This window comes from Schistocerca serialis, chromosome 10 (genome assembly GCF_023864345.2).
Source record: "Schistocerca serialis cubense isolate TAMUIC-IGC-003099 chromosome 10, iqSchSeri2.2, whole genome shotgun sequence".
Taxonomy (NCBI): Eukaryota; Metazoa; Arthropoda; class Insecta; order Orthoptera; family Acrididae; genus Schistocerca; species Schistocerca serialis.
This window is the reverse complement of record NC_064647.1, coordinates 139,291,768-139,314,362: the sequence shown is the minus strand read 5'-3', so window position 1 is coordinate 139,314,362 and position 22,595 is coordinate 139,291,768. Positions and strand designations below refer to the sequence as shown.

The 22,595-nt window shown below is 44.3% G+C and overlaps 1 protein-coding gene across 1 annotated transcript in view; it reads left to right on the top strand.

Moving 5' to 3' along the window:
* Window positions 1-22,595, top strand: part of LOC126424535 (ATP-binding cassette sub-family B member 10, mitochondrial-like) — a 123,649-nt gene that overhangs the window by 820 nt on the left and 100,234 nt on the right. The window contains exon 2 of the mRNA XM_050087273.1: window positions 39-245. Coding sequence (XP_049943230.1) covers window positions 39-245 — 207 coding nt within the window. The remainder of the gene's footprint in view (window positions 1-38; window positions 246-22,595) is intronic.

Genomic DNA, 22,595 nt, shown 5'->3' with positions numbered 1-22,595 from the left:
GTTGCATATGGTGTTGAAGATAAGACTTATGTCACCAGGTGCCATATGTCTCCTTGCCATCTCAAGCACAATAACAATGGCAGTACCTTTCTGCTTGGGGAAAGTTATTGATGTAATATACAGCAAAGATTCAGACCCACAGCAATCAACAGAGAATCTCAAGAGGATGTCATTAATGTTGCTAGGGGTGTTTCTGATTGGTGGTCTCTGCAACTTTGGCCGTGTGTACCTAATGGCAGTGTCAGGTATGTTATTTAGTATGATTGTGACTGTGTAAGTGAAATTATAGAAAACGCACAGCTTGGAAATATGTGTACGTAATATAATCACATCTTGATAATGATAAAGCTTATCTTGTATTATTCTTACAGTTACAGAGCTCTTTATACCGTGATTTTCTCACCTACGTGTCATATATCCTAAATGGAATTTCCAGGTTGCACTTTATTTTTAGCTTTCTCACTTCCAAAAACATTCGGCAGGAAATTAAAGGCTGTGAGGCTACGTAGTTAATTTTGCATGTTACATTGATCAGAACTGCAATTTGTGCTGTGGCATGAAACAAGTCAGTACACATTGTAATAAATGTTCTCTGTGATATATGTTTATGTTATGTTTTATTTACACTGAGACTGGTGGGCACACAGGCGCATGCGCGGTCTCTCTCTCTCTCTCTCTCTCTCTCTCTCTCTCTCTCTCTCTCTCTCTCTGTTTCTGTTTGAAGTTCATCTACATTTACATGGATATTTTGCATATCACATTTAAGTGCCTGGTGGACAGTTCATTGAACCACCTTAACAACAATTTTCTATTACTCCATTCTCGAGCAATGATGTGCGCAGAAAAAAAGAATGGCTATAGCTTTCTGTGTGCGCTCAGATTTCTCTCATTTTGTTATGATGATCATTTCCCCCTGTGTAGGTCAGCATCAACAAAATATTTCTGCATTGAGAGGAGAAAGTTGGTGATTGAAACTTCGTGAGAAGATCCTGCTGCAGTGAGAAACGCTTTGTTTTAATGGTGAACATGCCAAATCCTTTATCATGACCACCCCTATTTCTCGATATTACAAAACATGCTGCTACCTTTGAACCATCTCAGTGTACTCTGTTAATGCTATCACGTAAGGATCCCATACACCACAGTAGTACTCCAAAAGATGATAGGCAGGCATAGTGTAGGCAGCCTCTTTAGTAGATCTGTTGCATTTTCTGTGTGTTCTGCCAATAAATCACACAGTCTTTGATTCACTTTCGCCACAACATTTTCCATGTTTTGTTTCCGATTTAAGTTGTCCCTAATTGTAATTCCTATGTATAAAGTTGAATTTACGGCCTTTAGATTTGATTGATTTATTGTGTAAGTGAAGTTTAATGAGTTCCTTGTAGCACTCACGTGGATGACCTCACATATTTTGTTGTGTATGGCTAGTTGCCAAGTTTTGCACCATACAGATATGATTTCCAAATCATTTTGCAATTTTTGATCTTCTGGTAAACGACAGCATGACCTGTAAACAACCTAAGAAGGCTGCTCAGAATGTCTCCAAAATCGTTTATGTAGATACGGAACAGCAGAGGATGGGTCAACGAAAGTGTCAAGATTCCACCCATCTGCTTTGACCTATGACGTACGGATGTTGTGTGTGACGTCGTTGTGGTGCGGAGTTTGAGAGGGTTGTATTTGTAGGTATCGTCTTGTTGTGTTTGTTGGTGGTAAGTAATTTCCCCCCTTCAAGTTGTAATGTTTTGTGTATTTATTGTGTATTGAATGTGTTTTAATCTACGTAGGGATTTGAATTTTTGAGGTATTGTGGTTCTGGTTTTGTTTTTCGTAGTTGTAGGTGTTGGTTTTTTCATATCAATAGTTGTGGTTGACCTATAAAAATCAAGGAAAATGACCGATTCCAATTTTTGTAGTTTTATATGTGGGTATTGGTGTTTTGGTATCGTCGGCTGTGGCCAAGGGAAATGTCCGATTCCAATTTCCATAGTTTTTGCTGTAGGCGTTGGGGTTTTGGTATTATCAGCTGCGGTTGACCTATATAGGTCAAGGGAATTGTCTGATTCCTATAGATATGTTTCTTTGTGATTATTTTTTTTGTTCATCATTTTGTGTGTTTTTTCTTTTACTGTTATATTTATCTTGTCCCCTCCCACAAACTCCCAATTTCCCACAGTTGTCCCCACAGGGGGCTTGCCACTCTTTGGCAGATTCGTGCTTGGCTGCCACGGGCCCCCAGCCTGTGCAGCATTTTTTCCCTTCTGTGCTGCATGTCTATCCACTCGCTGTTTTTCTCCTTCACTTGTCTACAATGTTATTGGGAACATTCTGCATTGTCTGTCACTGACATAAGAACAGTCTCACCCTTGTTTTTTCACTCTGTTGCCCTTTCTTTGTTTCCCTTCTCTCGTTCCTCTGCTTTTGTGTTTGAGATACCTATTTTTCGTCTTCCTCCCTGTAGGCTCCTGAAGGTTGGCCCATGCTTCTGACACGTAACAGTTGACTGGCTAACGCATAATTCCCAGCCCCAGGTTGACAGGTAGAGTTCGCGTGTACCCCTGGTACAGGCCAGGCCCAGGGAGGGGTGATTGCCTGAGCTTGCAGCCTTCCCTAATTGCCGATTGGTCCCTCGGTCAGGTGTTTCAGAGGTGTGACCTGAGGTGTGAACAATCACCTAAGGGGGGTGCGCCCCATCACAAAGGGGGCCCACAGTTGGAAGGAGTGCGCCATCAGAGACACTGGCAGTCGTGGTGGATTTTCTCACAATGAGTTAATCATCTTCCCAATCAACGGCTACGAAACGTAAACGTAATTAGGCTAACGATTCAAAGACCCTTCTCGCTGCACCGCAGTTCCTTGTGGTTTCACTTACTGAAGACGGTCAGTCCTTTGCTACGGTAAATCCGTTTATTATTCAATAAGGTGTTGATGCAATTGCAGCCTTGTGAAATCCTGATCTCATTTATGCAATGGTACTTTGCTTCTGGAGACTACATCTGATTCTCAAGCACAACAACTACTTGCTGCCTCGTTTCTCCATGGCTAACCTGTTCGTGTTGAGGCCCACAGAACTTTGAATTCTTCCTGTGGTGTAATTTACACCAGGCTGCTTGACGGTCTAACCGAGGCTGAAATCCAATTTTACCTCTCTTATCAGGGTGTCATTGCCGTCCATCACGTAATGAAAATGGTAGATTTCTCCTTAGTGCCCACCCACACTCTTTTCCTCACCTTTGATAGAGTGGGGCTTCCGTCCAAGATCAAAGCACGCCACAAAATTATCACACTCCAGCCGTACATTCCAAACCCAATGTGCTGCTACCAGTGTCACGGTTTCAATCGCACTAGAACGTTTTGTTGACGCCCAGCCAAATGTGTAACCTGTGGTAGGGATGCGCACAAGGGTGATTGTCTGCCTCCTCCTCCCCACTGTATCAACTGCAGTGATGGCCGTGCCGCCTCCTCTCGAGATTCACTCGTGTATCTTGGTGAGTGGGCTGTCCAAGAGATCCGGGGAAAGGAAAAAGTGCCTTACCCAGTCGCTCGCAAGTTACTTGCTAGTTGCAAACCTTGCGTTCTCCCACCTGCCACCTATAGTTCTGTTCTTGTTACCCCTCACTCGACGAAGGACATGGCCACACAGACATGTTACTTCCAATTCAGCTCTGAGGTTATGAAATCGTCCAGTGTCAAGATAGCATCACCATCCCCCCATCCAGCTGTGCAGCAAGCTGTCAAACTCGTGCCTTGAGGGGTAAAGCCACCAGCTACACAAGCCGTAGACAGGAAAGGACAGGAGGAGTACTGCTGTGAAGACTTCTTCCGTCCCTCCAGCCAAACAACACCCGAGTCTTCCTCTAATCGGAAAGGCTCAAAGAAGTCCACCAAAGGCAAGCAGTCTTCACCTTCACCAACTCGAAGATCCCCTTTGACATTGTCGCCACGTGGTACCTTAGTTTGGCCGGCCTCTGTGTCGCTGGTGTGCACCACCGACTGTTTTTGGCGTTGGACTCCACAGACCGACCGCACAAGCAGGCTGATGCTTCTGTGGGCCCCATGGTGCAGGATCCTCCTGCTTCTGTCCTCTGTAGTAGCGACTCTTTGTAGGCTGTCACTCAGCAGCCACCGAAGTGACACCCCCCTACATCTCCTCTTCATCATCGTGAGACTCCTACAGTGGAATGTTCGTGACCTTCGGTCCCACAAAGAGGATATAAGGCTGCTTTTAGCATTGAAACTTCCCCTTGTACTCTGCCTTCAGGAAACAAAATTGCTCCCTCACGGCTGCTTTGAGCTTTCACATTTCTTAACAATTTGTTTTGACCTCCCCCACCCCCTCCCCCTGAGGTCGACATTCCATCTTGTGAGGGTGTCATGCTGCTCTTATAGGATGACTTTCACAGTCAAACCGTCTCCTTGACTGCCCATCTTCAAGCTGTTGCAATTCACTTTTTCCGCCTGTACCATCTATGTCCCTCTATCATTTGATATCACCAGGCAGACTTCCTTCAGCTTAATGGGCAGCTACCGGCCCCATTTTTGCTACTCGGTGACTTTAATGCACATCATTCCCTTTGAGGTTCTCCCAGGACCTGTCAGAGAGATGCCTTCTTGGCTGACCACCTTAACCAACTTAACCTTGTCTGCCTTAACACTGGAACACCCACTTTCCTTTCCGGCTCCTCGCACACCTATTCCCATTTGGACCTATCCTTCTGCACTGCTTCATCTTGGAGTGGTCCGTTTTTTTCGGACACCTACTCGAGTGCCCATTTCCCGTGTGCTATCCGATTGCTGACTCCTACCCCATCCGCGTGTACACCCAAATGGCAGCTTACTAAGGCTGAGTGGCGACCTGTGAAGACCAAGATTTCCCCAGTTGTGATAACCAGATGGAATATTTCACGATCATCATCCTTATGGTTGGAGCACGTTCCATTCCTCACACTTCGTCTTTACCACGTTGTTTCCCAGTTCCTTGGTGGACTGAGGCATGTCATGATGCAATTCGCACACAGAGACGTGCTCTTCACATTTTTAACCATCATCATACAATGGCAAACTGCATTCATTATAAACAGGTGTGTGCAAAGTGTCATTGTGTTCTTCAGGATAGCACAAGAGCTAGCTGGATTTGTTCACTAGCTGTTTTAACAGTTCCACCCCTTCCTCTGTCGTGTGAGCCAACTCTATTGGTATCTCCAACACCTTGGGCCGCCATTTTGCGAAACTTTTGAGCTCATCCCACTGTCACCCTCTGTCACTCTTCTCTTCTCCGAATCATGAATACTACAATGCCGCCTTTACTGTGAGGGAGCTAGATCATACTCTGCCCCAAGGGCAGATGCCATTCCCATTCAGATGTTGTAGCACCTTTCTCTTGCGGGCAAGCACTTTCTGCTTAACACATACAACCACACCTGGGGGGAGAGCACATTTCCCAGACACTGGCGGGAAGCCACCTTCATGCCCACACCTAAGCCCAGTAAGGACAAAAATTGTCCTCCTAGCTACCGCCCCATCTCTCTTACCAAATGAGTTTGCAAGGTGATGGAACGTATGATTCATGCCCGGCTGGTAGGGTGGCTCGAGTCTCGCAATTTACTGACGAATGCACACTGTGGATTTCGAGTGCTGCATTCTGCAGTTGACCATCTTCTTACTTTGTCCACCCATGTTACGAATGGTTTCCTGCGAAATTCCTGGACTCTGGCCGTATTTTTCGATTTGAAGGCCTACGAAACCTGCTGAAGACCTGGTATCCTCCGTACTCTTTACACATGGGGCTTCCATGGCCACCTGCCCTGTTTCATTCAGGCAAAGACCAAGTTTTCAAGATGTGTGTGGGTTCTACCTTGTCGGACATCTTTATCCAGGAAAACAGTGTGCATCAGGTTCTGTCCTGAGTGTCATCCTCTTTGCTATTCTACATCTACATCTAAATACATACTCCACAATCCACCATACGGTGCGTATTGGAGGGTACCTCGTACCACAACTAGCATCTTCTCTCCCTGTTCCACTCCCAAACAGAACGAGGGAAAAATGACTGCCTATATGCCTCTGTACGAGCCCTAATCTCTCTTATCTTACCTTTGTGGTCTTTCCGCAAAATGCAAGTTGGCAGCAGTAAAATTGTACTGCAGTCAGCCTCAAATGCTGGTTCTCTAAATTTCCTCAGTATTGATTCACAAAAAGAACGCCTCCTTTCCTCTAGAGACTCCCACCCGAGTTCCTGAAGCATTTCCGTAACACTCGCGTGATGATCAAACCTACCAGTAACAAATCTAGCAGCCCGCTTCTGAATTGCTTCTATGTCCTCCCTCAATCTGACCTGATAGGGATCCCAAACACTCGAGCAGCACTCAAGAATAGGTAGTATTAGTGTTTTATAAGCGGTCTCCTTTACAGATGAACCACATCTTCCCAAAATTCTACCAATTAACCGAAGACGACTATTCGCCTTCCCCACAACTGCCATTACATGCTTGTCCCACTTCATATCGCTCTGCAATGTTACGCCCAAATATTTAATCGACGTGACTGTGTCAAGCGCTACACTACTAATGGAGTATTCAAACGTTACGAGGCTCTTTTTCCTATTCGTTAGACTTGGCCACTGTTTCTATGTTTCGATACAGTGGGTCGATACGTGGAACTGTTTCAGTGTTTCGGAACGGCTGTGGTTCACTGTTTCGAAACAGTGGTGTTTCATTCCGTCCCTGTCTCAGATAACCGGACCAGATTCGATCTCGAGCCAGCCACAGAAACTGTATCGTTGTTTCAAAATAAGGTTGTTTCAGTCACCAGTGCTTGGTATGGACTAATTCTATCGAAACAGTGATGTTTCATTCCGCTCTGTGTCGGACGAGATTTGGGCTCGGCACAGGTGCTGAAACACAACATACCACTTCATGAAACACTTTTAAGAACGTCCAAATCTTTTTGACAAGCAATAGCATGAAGCTTAAGATATCCGAAAATAAAGCTTCGTCTCTAGCTGACTGTCCTATTTCGAAATGGCATAACATCTGCTTTATAAACACTAACCAAACAATAAAACAACGCATACTATTCACATTCAAAATAATAAATATGGGAAAATCATTCAGTTAAATTACCCTTTTTTTATAACACACGCTTCTCTGTTCATGTACAGTAATCATATTAAGCAACGCAAGTAAGCCTACAACATTTCGAATAAAAAAAGGTGTAGAGTGACAGTTATTAGACATATACATAAATTTGATGTAGGTGTAATTGCAAGCAATCTGTTTGACATATCACTGATAGTGTAATGGTGAACGGGAAGGGCTGGGAAGCATGGTGAATTTATAGTAACGGTTCGAAACACCTTGAAAGACAAAATTTTTTCTGTTACCGTATATTTTGTTATTTATTCAAATTATTTGGCGTTATTTGTGAGTCTACAGTCACTGTGCCTATTATCCACAATGATTCCATTTGTGTGCATGGAAATTAGCAGGATGGGTATATTACCCATACAAACGGAATGTGGGAATCCCAGTAGCATATCTGTTGTTTCTGCAGTTTGCTCTCACCTCCAGTTCTGTTCGTGGTGGTTCTTCTGTCTTCAGCTATGGCTGTCCTCAGCCAATTGAAAAGTATGAAAGTCACACGACACGAAAGCAACGCATTTGCTGCAGGAAATACGAAACTGCCAAGACGCCTAAGTGATAGTTTCATACTTTCTGCGATATGATTATCGCTCTCGCACCTCATTTTTGTTTATATGGACATACTTATACAGTAGACATTCAAGATGATAAAATGTGTAGGTTTATTAGATTACAAAACACAAACTGTTTCACTGTTTCGAAACAGCGTATCAAAACATTACATTGTACAGTTTCATTTGTTTCGAAACAGTTACATGTTTCAGTTTGCCCATCTCTACTATTCATCTGCATTAATATACATTTATCTATATTTAGAGTTAGCTGCCATTCTTTACACCAATCACAAATCATGTCCAAGTCATCTTGTATCCTCCTACAGTCACTCAACGACGACACCTTCCCGTACACCACAGCATCATCAGCAAACAGCCACACATTGCTATCCACCCTATCCAAAAGATCGTTTATGTAGATAGAAAACAACAGCGGACCTACCACACTTCCCTGGGGCACTCCAGATGATACCCCCACCTCCGATGAACACTCACCATCGAGGACAACGTACTGGGTTCTATTACTTAAGAAGTCTTCAAGCGACTCGCATACTTGGGAACCAATCCCATATGCTCGTACCTTAGTTAGGAGTCTGCAGTGGGGCACCGAGTCAAACGCTTTCCGGAAGTCAAGGAATATGGCACCGTCTGATACCCTTCATCCATGGTTCGCAAGATATCATGTGAAAAAAGGGCGAGTTGCGTTTCGCCGAAGCGATGCTTTCTAAAGCCATGCTGAGGCATGGACAGCAACTTCTCTGTCTCAAGGAAATTCATTATATTCTAACAGAGAATATGTTCGAGAATCCTGCAACAAACCGATGTTAAGGATATTGGTCTGTAATTTTGAGGATCCGTCCTTCTACCCTTCTTATATACAGGCGTCACCTGCGCTTTTTTCCAGTCGCTCGGGACTTTACATTGGGCAAGTGATCGCGATAAATGCAGGCTAAGTAAGGAGCCAATGCAGTAGGATACTCTCTGTAAAACCGAACTGGAATCCCATCAGGACCTGGCGATTTATTTATTTTCAACACATTCAGCTGCTTCACAACCCCAGGGATGTCTACAACTATGTCCTCCTTACAGGAATCTGTACGAGACTCAAACGGCGGTATGTTTGTACAATCGTCCTGCGTGAAAGATTTCTCAAATGCTAAATTTAAAATTTCAGCTTTCGGTTTGCTGTCTTCCGTTGCCAGGCCAGAGTGATCAGTGAGTGACTGGATGGAAGCCTTCGACCCGCTTACCGATTTTACGTAAGACCAGAATTTCCTTGGGTTTTCAGCTAGATCTTTTGCTAAGGTATGACAGTGGTAGTGGTTGAATGCTTCGCGCATCGCTCTTTTTACAGCAGCACGAATCTCTACTAACTTTTGCCTCTCCGCATTCTCCCGAACTTTCTTGTTCTGCGAGTGCAACTGCTGTTGTTTCCTGAAGATTCTCCGTATTGCGCTGTTAAACCACGGTGGGTATTTTCCGTCTGTAACCCACTTTTTCGGCACATACTTGTCCAATGTGTTATTTACAGTGTGTTTAAAATTTGCCCATAGTTCTTCCACGTACATCGTACCGGAAGTAAATGAAGTCGATTCATTTACTGAGTGGGATGCTAACAACTGCTTATCTGCTCTTTCTAGTAAGAATACTCTCCTAGCCTTCTTGACTGACTTTTTAACTTTCGTAACCATAGTCGTCATGACAACATCATGATCACTAATCCCAATCTCAAAAGTGACACCATCGATGAGGTCTGGTCTGTTCGCGGCTACCAGATCTAAAATATTTCCATTACGCGTTGGCTGTCGATTTAGCTGCTCAAGAAAGTTTTCGAATAATGTGTTCAAAAGTAATTCACACGACGGCTTGTCTGTACCACCTGTAATGAATCTATAGACATTGCAGTCTATATGATGTAGCTAGAAGTCACCTCCGACTAATACAGCATGATCCGGGTACTTCTGTGATACAGAATGTAGACTCCCTCTGAATGATTCTAGAACTGTCACTGTGGAACCTGGTGGCTGGTAATAACACCCCACAATTAACTTTATTTCCCCTAGCCCTGTTAAATGTGTCCATATAACTTTGCAATCCATTAACCCTGTAATGATCCGACTCCTGCTGGGCATCTCGAGCTCCCTTCTTGTTAACAATTTTGCCATCTTATGGAGTTCTCCATGGACCTGTCTCATTGAGTGGCGTCTTCAGCAATGTCTTGATCATCTTTACTCCTGGAGCATCGGCAATCGCTTTCGCTTTTCCACTGACAAAACCGTCTCTATGAATTTCTGGCGGTGCAAATGGTTTCTCTTGGGCCTGTTGCCCTTCCATTTGTTGATACTACGAAATTCCTGGGGCTCACGATTAATAGGAAACTCTCTTGGTCCTCCCATGTGTCTTACCTAGCAGCCCACTGTATGCAGTTCCTTACATGTCCTCAATGGTACTCCCAGGGATGCTATCGAACCAACCTCCTCCATTTGTACCAGGCCCTTGTCCATTCGAAACTCGACTATGAATCCTTCGTTTATGCGTCTGCACATCCATCCCTCTTACGCTGTCTCAACACTATCCACCATTGCGGCATCTGTTTGGCCACAGGTGCCTTTTACACTAGCCCGGTTGATAGTCTGTATGCTGAAGCTGCTGAACTACCACTGTCCTACTGCCGTGACTTTCTCCTGAGCAGGTATGAATGCTGTTTGTCTGCCATGCGTGGCCACCTGTCCTGTGCCTCCTTCTTTGATGATTCCTTTGATTGCCAATATGGGGTGCATCCCTCTTCTCTGTTACCTCCTGGAGTCCACTTTCGGCACTTGATATGGCGGTTTAACTTCACACTACCTGCACCTTTACCGGTGAGTATGAACCCTTCACCACCTTGGCTTCATGAAGCCCATGTTAACATTGGCCTTCATTCGCTTCCTAAGGACACTACTCCAGCTTCGGTCTATCGCCTTCAGTTTCACGACCTTTGCGCGGAACTTTGCGATAGTACCCTTGTATACACGGATGGTTCTTGGACTGACTGTGGGGTCAGGTGTGCACCCGTGTCTTTTGATATTGGCTTCCAGCACATTACTCAGTATTTACAGCGGAGCTCTTCGCTCTGTGTCAGGCCATGGAGTAAATCCGGCAACACAGTCCTTTCAATTGTGTCCTCTGCTCAGGCTCACTCGGCGCCCTTCAAAGTGTATGTGTGCTGTACACCGCCCATCCCTTAGTGCAGTGGGTCCAGGAAAACTCTCACTTGCTCACTCTTGGTGGAGCCAGTGTGATGTTTCTTCGGGTTCTGGGTCATGGCAGTCTGCCAGGAAACGTGGCTGCTGACACTGCTGCCAAGGCTGCAGTCCCCATAGCTCAGCCCGCAAGTTTCTATATTCCCTCTGTTTATCTCTGTGTTGCCATCTGCAAGGAGGTAGTGTCCTTTTGGCATTGCCAATGGTCCTCGCTTCAGGGGAATAAGCTCCAGCTTATTAAACCTCTCCCAGTGGCTCAGATAACCTCCTCTCGGCCCTCCCACTGGGAAGAGGACTGCATATTGGGCACTGCCTTTTTAGCCATCGTCATTTGATAAGTGTCGCAACTGCACCACTTTTTACATATTGCACCCAAGTTTTAACTGCCCACCACTTCCTGATGGACTGCCCATTTTTTTTTTTAACCATTTACATTCCCGCTTGGGCTTGCCATCTGAGTTGCTGTTTTCTAGTGTGTCGTTTGGGACTGATGTATAGTCGTGTTTTATCACCTCTCTGTCTTCGTGTTCTACAGTGTTGACTTGGGCGCGTATGACCCCAGTAGTTTTTTGTGCCCTAAAGCAAAACAAAACCAAGCCAAACGAAACCCCTAAATGCAGTTTTTTTTTCTTACCCTCGGTGTGATGGCATTTACCAACAGTAAGGTACAATTTGTCATACAGCTCTTGGTGTACATGCATGGTTTGAAGAGCACCAGGATGAGTTTACTGTACTTCCCTGGCCACCAGACTTCCCGGATTTAAACCCAGTCAAGAATCTGCAGGACCACCTAGATCAGACTGAACACAATGGTCCTCTATCGAGAAATGTAGCGCAGTTGCCTGTAGCACTGGTGTGTGTGGCTCCACATCCCTCCTTGTACCTTCCAGAATGTTACTGACTGTCTTCCTCCCTGTGTCACACCAACCCGCACTGCAAAAGGTGGTTATTCAGCCTTTTGACAGGTTGTCACATTAATGAGGCTGGATAGTGTATATAAGAACAGATTAAATTGCAGAGGTTGCTAGACTTGTTTAGACATAGTGGATCTGAACTTAAAACCATGACAGAATTCTATCCTTGTCTACCCCTATAAATACCAGTCTTCGCTTGTACATCTATGTAATACTCCATGAGCCACCATACAGTGCATGGTGGAGAATATCTTGTACCACTACTAGTCACTCCCATTCCTCTTCCCCTCACAAATGGAGCAAAGGAAAGATGACTGTCTTTGTGGTCATTACATAAAATGTACGTTTGCAGCAATAGTCCACAAATGATGTTGATGGTGATGATGATGGTGATGATCCGAGGAACATAGGGGACGATGCGGGAGACCCGCACTGCTGACTAGGCAAGGTCCTAGCGGATTTGGTTTGCCATTGCCTTCCTCCGACCGTAATGGCGATGAATGGTGATAATGAAGATGACACATCAACACCCAGCCATCTCGAGGCAGGAAAAATCCCTGACCCCGGCGGGAATCGAACCCGGGACCCTGTGCGTGGGAGGCGAGAACACTACCGCAAGACCACGAGCTGCGACCAGTCCGCAAATACAGGCCCCAAATGTTGACTGATCCTGCTGGTAGCAAACCTAGCAGCAGTACCTCTGAACTGCTTTGATATCTTCCTTTAATCAGACCTGGCAGGGATCCCCAACACTCAAGCAGTACTCAAGAAATGGCTGTACAAGTATTCTGTATGCTGCCTCCTTTGTAGATGAGGAACATTTTTCTACAATTCTCCCAATAAACTGAAGTCAGTCATTCACTTTCCCAACCACTCACGTTACTCGGTAGTTGTGACTATATATTTAATAGGAATGTAATAGAGGGAAACATTCCACGTGGGAAAAATATATCTAAAAACAAAGATGATGAGACTTACCAAACAAAAGCGATGGCATGTCGATAGACACACAAACAAACACAAACACACACACAAAATTCAAGCTTTCGCAACAAACAGTTGCTTCATCAGGAAAGAGGGAAGGAGAGGGAAAGACGAAAGAATGTGGGTTTTAAGGGAGAGGGTAAGGAGTCATTCCAATCCCGGGAGCGGAAAGACTTACCTTAGGGGGAAAAAAGGACAGGTATACACTCGCGCGTGCGCACACACACACACACACACACACACACACACACACACACACATCCATCTGCACATACACAGACACAAGCAGACATTTGTAAAGGCAAAGAGTTTGGGCAGAGATGTCAGTCGAGGCGGAAGTAAAGAGGCAAAGATGTTGTTGAAAGACAGGTGAGGTATGAGTGGCGGCAACTTGAAATTAGCGGAGGTTGATGCCTGGCGGATAACGAGAAGAGAGGATATACTGAAGAGCAAGTTCCCTTCTCCGGAGTTCTGACAGGTTGGTGTTAGTGGGAAGTATCCAGATAACCAGGATGGTGTAACACTGTGCCAAGATTTGCTGGCCGTGCACCAAGGCATGTTTAGCCACAAACACATTACCAATAAACACTGTCTGCCTGTGTCCATTCATGCGAATGGACAGTTTGTTGCTGGTCATTCCCACATAGAAAGCTTCACAGTGTAGGCAGGTCAGTTGGTAAATCACATGGGTTCTTTCACACGTGGCTCTGCCTTTGATCGTGTACACCTTCCAGGTTACAGGACTGGAGTAGGTGGTGGTGGGAGGGTGCATTCAGAGTCTGATCCAGTCCCGGAAAGTATCCTGTCACAAGTGGGGCACTTTTGGGGTTCTTCTGTGGGAGGTTCTGGGTTTGAAGGGATGAGGAAGTGGCTCTGGTTATTTGCTTCTGTACCAGGTCGGGAGGGTAGTTGCGGGATGCAAAAGCTGTTTTCAGGTTGTTGGTGTAATGGATCAGGGATTCCGGACTGGAGCAGATTCATTTGCCACGAAGACTTAGGCTGTAGGGAAAGGACCATTTGATGTGGAATGGGTGGCAGCTGTCATAATGGAGGTACTGTTGCTTGTTGGTGGGTTTGATGTGGACGGACGTGTGAAGCTGGCCATTGGACAGATGGAGGTCAATGTCAAGGAAAGTGGCATGGGATTTAGAGTAGGACCAGGTGAATCTGATGGAACCAAAGCAGTTGAGGTTGGAGAGGAAATTCTGGAGTTCTTCTTCACTGTGAGTCCAGATCATGAAGATGTCATCAATAAATCTGTACCAAACTTTGGGTTTGCACGCCTGGGTAACCAAGAAGGCTTCCTCTAAGCGACCCATGAATAGGTTGGCGTACGAGGGGGCCATCCTGGTACCCATGGCTGTTCCCTTTAGTTGTTGGTATGTCTGGCCTTCAAAAGTGAAGAAGTTGTGGGTCAGGATGAAGCTGGCTAAGGTAATGAGGAAAGAGGTTTTAGGTAGGGTGGCAGGTGACCGGCGCGAAAGGAAGTGCTCCATCGCAGCGAGGCCCTGGACATGCGGAATATTTGTGTATAAGGAAGTGGCATCAATGGTTACAAGGATGGTTTCTGGGGGCAACAGACTGAGTAAGGATTCCAGGCGTTTCAGAAAGTGGTTGGTGTCTTTGATGAAGGATGGGAGACTGCATGTAATGGGTTGAAGGTGTTGATCTACGTAGGCAGAGATACGTTCTGTGGGGGCTTGGTAACCAGCTACAATGGGGCGGCCGGGACGATTGGGTTTGTGAATTTTAGATATATTTTTCCCACGTGGAATGTTTCCCTCTATTATATTCATATCATTAATTTGAGCCCAACAATTACGTTTGTTATTGTCACTGTTGCATTTCGAAATCTTTTCTGTCGTCTTATTTTCTCTTTCTGTTTTTGCCAGTAGTTTCACTTTGTATTCACCTTCTCCTTTTTACCGTAATCTACTATACAATTTTATCCTGCCGATATATATTCAATAATACGTAACCCACTTCCAAACCATAACAAAAAAATTTTTTGTTTATTATTTTTTTTTTTTTTTTTTTTTTTCCCCGCTTTCAACACTACCGCTACTATAAAATCCACCGTTTATAGTTCACAAACAGTTCCTTTCACCTATTAAACAACCATTTTGGCTAGTTCTAATAACTTTTGCTTTATTTCCATTTCCGTTTTTCTCACGTCACTGATCATTTTTAGCCACTTCCCACAGGTTTTAATGTCATTATTTCTTCGTCAGACAATTGTTAGCCTCATTTTCATAATCTGCCACCACAAAACCACTCCTTTTAATACATTTACACGTAGTTTTTTCGATAATTTCCCGAATTTCTCCACCCTTTAACGTGTTTTGGCGGCAACACAACCACCTAACCTTTATCCACATCGTTGTCTACCTACACAAGTTCACCACAGGATCAACATAGCCCAGCTCTAACCAACACTTTTTCGCCTTTTTTCACACCAGATCTCCAGTTGCTTTCTAGTTCACCTTTATCTCTCCCCAAATATTTTTATTTTCATTTTCAGTTCAGCCTCATGTTCCACTTTCCACCTTCTAATACCATGTCACCCTCACAACACCCCCACAACGACCCCATTAAGTTTTATTTACATTCCCTCCGCAAACATGCCTTCGCCCTAGCCAGATTACATTCCCATATTTTATTCTCTCAGGCTTGTCTGACATTTGGCATTACCCCCAAAGGCCTCACACTTAAAGTTCCCATCTCTGGCTGCAACCCTTCTTTCCATCAGTCCCTATACCAGTTCCAAACTGAACAATCCATTGCCCTCACCCACCTAATCCTTCACCTACACATCAACTCAGCCAATGAACACACCCGTCAACTCCTATCCTTAATAAAAGTCCTCAATCTTCCCTCTCCCACATCCACACCGGCTGTTCAGAGCATCCTCCTACAGGCCAACCACAAATTAGAACAGCATGCCACCCTCCACCTTAAAAAGCTATCCAATCTCCTGGTTTCCCAACTCCGGAAAGGCAACTCACTCACCCTTCACAACCTTTCCAGCAAACCTCAAGCTCCTCATTGCACACAAACCCAGTCTCTCCCATCAACTCGACCTCCCACTTCCAGCTCCCCTCCCTCCAAAACCTCAAAATTCCAATCAACACAATCTGCAACCACAACACCCTAATTCAATAGTTAACCTTTCCTCCAAACCTCTCTCCCAATCTGAAACCTCTGTCCTATCCAAAGGCCTCACCTTCAGCCCCACTCCCAGATTCAACCAAACAGCCCTCGTCAAAGATTTACTGTCCTACACTCGTACTCTCTGCTGGAAATATCACTTTGCCACGAAGAAAAATGATCCTAATCCTAATCCTACTCCTAATGATCCAACTCCCCAAGACACTATCCAAATTGAACCCTGCCTGGAACAGTTCCGTCCTCCGTCACAGCGGGACCCACCTCCTCTTCCTCAAAATAACCCCCTCCAAACCTTCCAGGAATTTCTGACTTCCAGCCTTGCATCTCAATCCTTCATAAAAAACCTTAATCCTACTCCCAACATCACCACTGCTGAAGCCCAAGCTATCTGTGATCTGAAGGCTGACCGTTCCATCGTCATTCTTCCAGCGGACAAGGGTTCCACGACAGTGGTACTTGATCGTCGGGAGTATGTGGCTGAGGGACTGCGTCAGCTTTCAGACAACACCACATACAAAGTTTGCCAATGTAACCCCATTCCCGATGCCCAGGTGGAGCTTCAAGGAATCCTCAGAACCTTAGGCCCCCTACAAAACCTTTCACCTGACTCCATCAACCTCCTGACCCCACCGACATCCCACACCCCTATCTTCTACCTTCTTCCTAAAATTCACAAACCCAATCATCCCGGCCGCCCCATTGTAGCTGGTTACCAAGCCCCCACAGAACGTATCTCTGCCTACGTAGATCAACACCTTCAACCCATTACATGCAGTCTCCAATCCTTCATCAAAGACACCAACCACTTTCTCGAACGCCTGGAATCCTTACCCAGTCTGTTACCCCCAGAAACCATCCTTGTAACCATTGATGCCACTTCCTTATACACAAATATTCCGCATGTCCAGGGCCTCGCTGCGATGGAGCACTTCCTTTCGCGCCGGTCACCTGCCACCCTACCTAAAACCTCTTTCCTCATTACCTTAGCCAGCTTCATCCTGACCCACAACTTCTTCACTTTTGAAGGCCAGACATACCAACAACTAAAGGGAACAGCCATGGGTACCAGGATGGCCCCCTCGTACGCCAACCTATTCATGGGTCGCTTAGAGGAAGCCTTCTTGGTTACCCAGGCGTGCAAACCCAAAGTTTGGTATAGATTTATTGATGACATCTTCATGATCTGGACTCACAGTGAAGAAGAACTCCAGAATTTCCTCTCCAACCTCAACTGCTTTGGTTCCATCAGATTCACCTGGTCCTACTCTAAATCCCATGCCACTTTCCTTGATGTTGACCTCCATCTGTCCAATGGCCAGCTTCACACGTCTGTCCACATCAAACCCACCAACAAGCAACAGTACCTCCATTATGACAGCTGCCACCCATTCCACATCAAACGGTCCCTTCCCTACAGCCTAGGTCTTCGTGGCAAATGAATCTGCTCCAGTCCGGAATCCCTGATCCATTACACCAACAACCTGAAAACAGCTTTTGCATCCCGCAACTACCCTCCCGACCTGGTACAGAAGCAAATAACCAGAGCCACTTCCTCATCCCTTCAAACCCAGAACCTCCCACAGAAGAACCCCAAAAGTGCCCCACTTGTGACAGGATACTTTCCGGGACTGGATTAGACTCTGAATGCACCCTCCCACCACCACCTACTCCAGTCCTGTAACCCGGAAGGTGTACACGATCAAAGGCAGAGCCACGTGTGAAAGCACCCACATGATTTACAAAGGCAGAGCCACGTGTGAAAGCACCCACATGATTTACCAACTGACCTGCCTACACTGTGAAGCTTTCCATGTGGGAATGACCAGCAACAAACTGTCCATTCGCATGAATGGACACAGGCAGACAGTATTTGTTGGTAATGAGGATCACCCTGTGGCTAAACATGCCTTGGTGCACGGCCAGCACATCTTGGCACAGTGTTACACCATCCTGGTTATCTGGATACTTCCCACTAACACCAACCTGTCAGAACTCCGGAGAAGGGAACTTGCCCTTCAGTATATCCTCTCTTCTCGTTATCCGTCAGGCCTCAACCTCCGCTAATTTCAAGTTGCCGCCACTCATACCTCACCTGTCTTTCAACAACATCTTTGCCTCTTTACTTCTGCCTCGACTGACATCTCTGCCCAAACTCTTTGCCTTTACAAATGTCTGCTTGTGTCTGTGTATGTGCGGATGGATATGTGTGTGTATGTGCGTGCGAATGTATACCTGTCCTTTTTTCCCCCTTGGAATGACTCCTTACCCTCTCCCTTAAAACCCACATCCTTTCGTCTTTCCCTCTCCTTCCCTCTTTCCTGATGAAGCAACTGTTTGTTGCGAAAGCTTGAATTTTATGTGTATGTTGGTGTTTGTTTGTGTGTCTATCGACCTGCCAGCACTTTTGTTTGGTAAGTCTCATCATATATATTTAATAGATTTGACTGTGTCACGCAGCACACCACTGATACTGTATTCAAACATTATAGGATTGTATGATGAAATAAAAGAAATTATTCAGATAGTGAAGGGAGACGAAAATTTAATAATCATGGGTGATTGGAATTCGGTAGTAGGAAAAGGGAAAGAAGGAAACATAGTAGGTGAATATGGATTGGGGCTAAGAAATGAAAGAGGAAGCCGCCTGGTAGAATTTTGCACAGAGCACAACTTAATCATAGCTAACACTTGGTTTAAGAATCATGATAGAAGGTTGTATACATGGAAGAACCCTGGAGATACTAAAAGGTATCAGATAGATTATATAATGGTAAGACAGAGATTTAGGAACCAGGTTTTAAATTGTAAGACATTTCCAGGGGCAGAAGTGGACTCTGACCACTGTAGATTAAAACTGAAGAAACTGCAAAAAGGTGGGAATTTAAGGAGATGGGACCTGGATAAACTGAAAGAACCAGAGGTTGTACAGTGTTTCAGGGAGAGCATAAGGGAACAGTTGACAGGAATGGGGGAAAGAAATACAGTAGAAGAAGAATGGGTAGCTTTGAGGGATGAAGTAGTGAAGGCAGCAGAGGATCAAGTAGGTAAAAAGACGAGGGCTAGTAGAAATCCTTGAGTAACAGAAGAAATATTGAATTTAATTGATGAAAGGAGAAAATATAAAAATGCAGTAAATGAAGCAGGCAAAAAGGAATACAAACGTCTCAAAAATGAGATCGACAGGAAGTGCAAAATGGCTAAGCAGGGATGGCTAGAGGACAAATGTAAGGATGTAGAGGGTTATCTCACTAGAGGTAAGATAGATACTGCCTACAGGAAAATTAAAGAGACCTTTGGAGATAAGAGAACCACTTGTATGAACATCAAGAGCTCAGATGGAAACCCAGTTCTAAGCAAAGACGTGAAAGCAGAAAGGTGGAAGGAGTATATAGAGGGTCTATACAAGGACGATGTACTTGAGGACAATATTATGGAAATGGAAGAGGATGTAGATGAAAATGAAATGGGAGATACGATACTGCGTGAAGAGTTTGACAGAGCACTGAAAAAGACCTAAGTCGAAACAAGGCCCCCGGAGTAGACAACATTCCATTGGTACTACTGATGGCCTTGGGAGAGCCAGTCCTGACAAAACGCTACCATCTGGTGAGCAAGATGTATGAAACAGGCGGAATACCCTCAGACTTCAAGAAGAATATAATAATTCCAATCCCAAAGAAAGCAGGTGTTGACAGATGTGAAAATTACCGAACAATCAGTTTAATAAGCCACAGCTGCAAAATACTAACATGAATTCTTTACAGAGGAATGGAAAAACTAGTAGAAGCCGACCTCGGGGAAGATCAGTTTGGATTCCGTAGAAATACTGGAACACATGAGGCAATGCTGACCTTACGACTTACCTTAGAAGAAAGATTAAGGAAAGGCAAACCGACGTTTCTAGCATTTGTAGACTTAGAGAAAGCTTTTGACAATGTTGACTGGAATACTCTCTTTCAAATTCTAAAGGTGGCAGGGGTAAAATACAGGGAGCGAAAGGCTATTTACAATTTGTACAGAAACCAGATGGCAGTTATAAGAGTCGAGGGACATGAAAGGGAAGCAGTGGTTGGGAAGGGAGTAAGACAGGGTTGTAGCCTCTCTCCGATGTTATTCAATCTGTATATTGAGCAAGCAGTAAAGGAAACAAAAGAAAAATTCGGAGTAGATATTAAAATCCATGGAGAAGAAATAAAAACTTTGAGGTTCGCCGATGACATTGTAATTCTGTCAGAGACAGCAAAGGACTTGGAAGAGCAGTTGAACGGAATGGATGGTGTCTTGAAGGGAGGATATAAGATGAACATCAACAAAAGCAAAACGAGGATAATGGAATGTAGTCAAATTAAGTTGGGTGATGTTGAGGGTATTAGATTAGGAAATGAGACACTTAAAATAGTAAAGGAGTTTTGCTATTTGGGGAGCAAAATAACTGATGATGGTCGAAGTAGAGAGGATATAAAATGTAGGCTGGCAATGGCAAGGAAAGCGTTTCTGAAGAAGAGAAATTTGTTAACATCGAGTATAGATTTAAGTGTCAGGAAGTCATTTCTGAAAGTATTTGTATGGAGTGTAGCCATGTATGGAAGTGAAACATGGACGGTAAATAGTTTGGACAAGAAGAGAATAGAAGCTTTCGAAATGTGGTGCTACAGAAGAATGCTGAAGATTAGCTGGGTAGACCACATAACTAATGAGGAAGTATTGAATAGGATTGGGGAGAAGAGAAGTTTGTGGCACAACTTGACCAGAAGAAGGGATCGGTTGGTAGGACATGTTCTGAGGCATCAAGGTATCATCAATTTAGTATTGGAGGGCAGCGTGGAGGGTAAAAATTGTAGGGGGAGACCAAGAGATGAATACACTAAGCAGATTCAGAAGGATGTAGGTTGCAATAGGTACTGGGAGATGAAGAAGCTTATGCAGGATAGAGTAGCATGGAGAGCTGCATCAAACCAGTCTCAGGACTGAAGACCACAACAACAACAACAGGATTGTTTATTCCATTCATCCGCATTAACTTACATTTTTCTACATTTAGAGCAAGCTGCCATTCATAACATCTACTAGAAGCAGCTTGCTGCTTACTACTCTGCCTGTCAGATTGTTTATGTATGTAGAGAACAGGAACAGTCCTAACATATTTTCCTGGGGCACTCCTGACGATACCCTTGTCTCTTAGAAACATTCACTGTCCAGGACAGTGTACTGTTTTCTGTTTCTTAAGAAGTCTTCAAGCCACTCACAGTCCATATATGAAACCTTCATTAACAATATGTAGTGTGGCACTGTGTAATGCTTTCTGGAAATCTAGGGATATTGACTCTGCCTGTTGTCCTTCATCGATGGTTCACAGGATATCTTGTGAGAAAAGAACAAGTTGAGTTTCATGTCAGTCGTTCTTTCTAAATCTGTGCTGTTTTGTGGACAGATGCTTTTCTGTCTCAAGAAAATTTATTATATTTGAATTTAGAATATGCCCATCTACTGCTCTTTTCATTCCCAATTCAAACACCCCTGGATGCTGTAACTGATGTCCCAATAGTGTGTCCCTCCTTCTAATAATTTTCTGTGCGCTTTTTTCCTTGCATATTATTTTCTCATGTAAGTATAGTATTCTTTGATAGCACCTTACTTCAGATACTTAAACTATCCTTTTTTTCTGGGTTTCCGATGCTTCACATTTTTCTACCGTACAATGCTGTGCTGCAGGAATACATCCTCACAGGAACTCCTTCTCAATTCTTCATCAAGATTTACCATCAATGGAACTCAAAGAAAATATTCTTTACAGGTTTAACAACTTTTGATCTGTTCCTTGCATTGGGTGCTGTTCATAATCTTAATTTTTGATTAGGAGAATGCTTTCTTTTTCTCTAATTCTTTGTCATTCCAAATTTTGATGTCTTCTTTGTAATCACCTTATTTGTGCTTCATTTAATTTGATTTGATTAGTGTGTTTAGACAAAAACTACAAGGATCGTAGCCCACTATTGCCTGCACCAAAACTGAATTTACTCTGCAGTTTCACTCCTTATGATTCTAGTAAAGCAAACGTACCCTTAGGAGGTAGTAGGAGAACCTTTAGTAATTCCTTATTATACACAATTTCTTCAGGATCTTCCGACCCGAATATTATGTGTATTATGCCCTTCAGTGCTCTGCATTGGAAGACTAGATGTGGTGCGGTGTCATCCTCCTTACCAAATAATCAACACCTAGGGGCTTCTTGCTCTATACCCATCATATGTAGGTGTTTCTTGCCATTACAATGGCCAGTCATGAGTCCTACCAAGAGTTTAATCTGTTTTTTTTTTTTTAAGTTTGTGATTACAGAACTTCCCTTGAAATACGGCTTCAGTATCATTAGCTTACCATGTGTTTGTTTTTGGATTGTTGTCCAATATTCTACATGCTGCCATCTAATCCAGCTATGTGGTTTTGATTTTATCTTCACCTTAGTGGTAGTTATGACAGATTGTGGTCTAATAAATGGAGTCATCATGCCTGCCCTGGCCAGTCTATCAGTTTGTCATTGCCACTGCTTCCTGAGTGACCAGGGGCCATAGCAGGTTTACCACGTGATTTTCT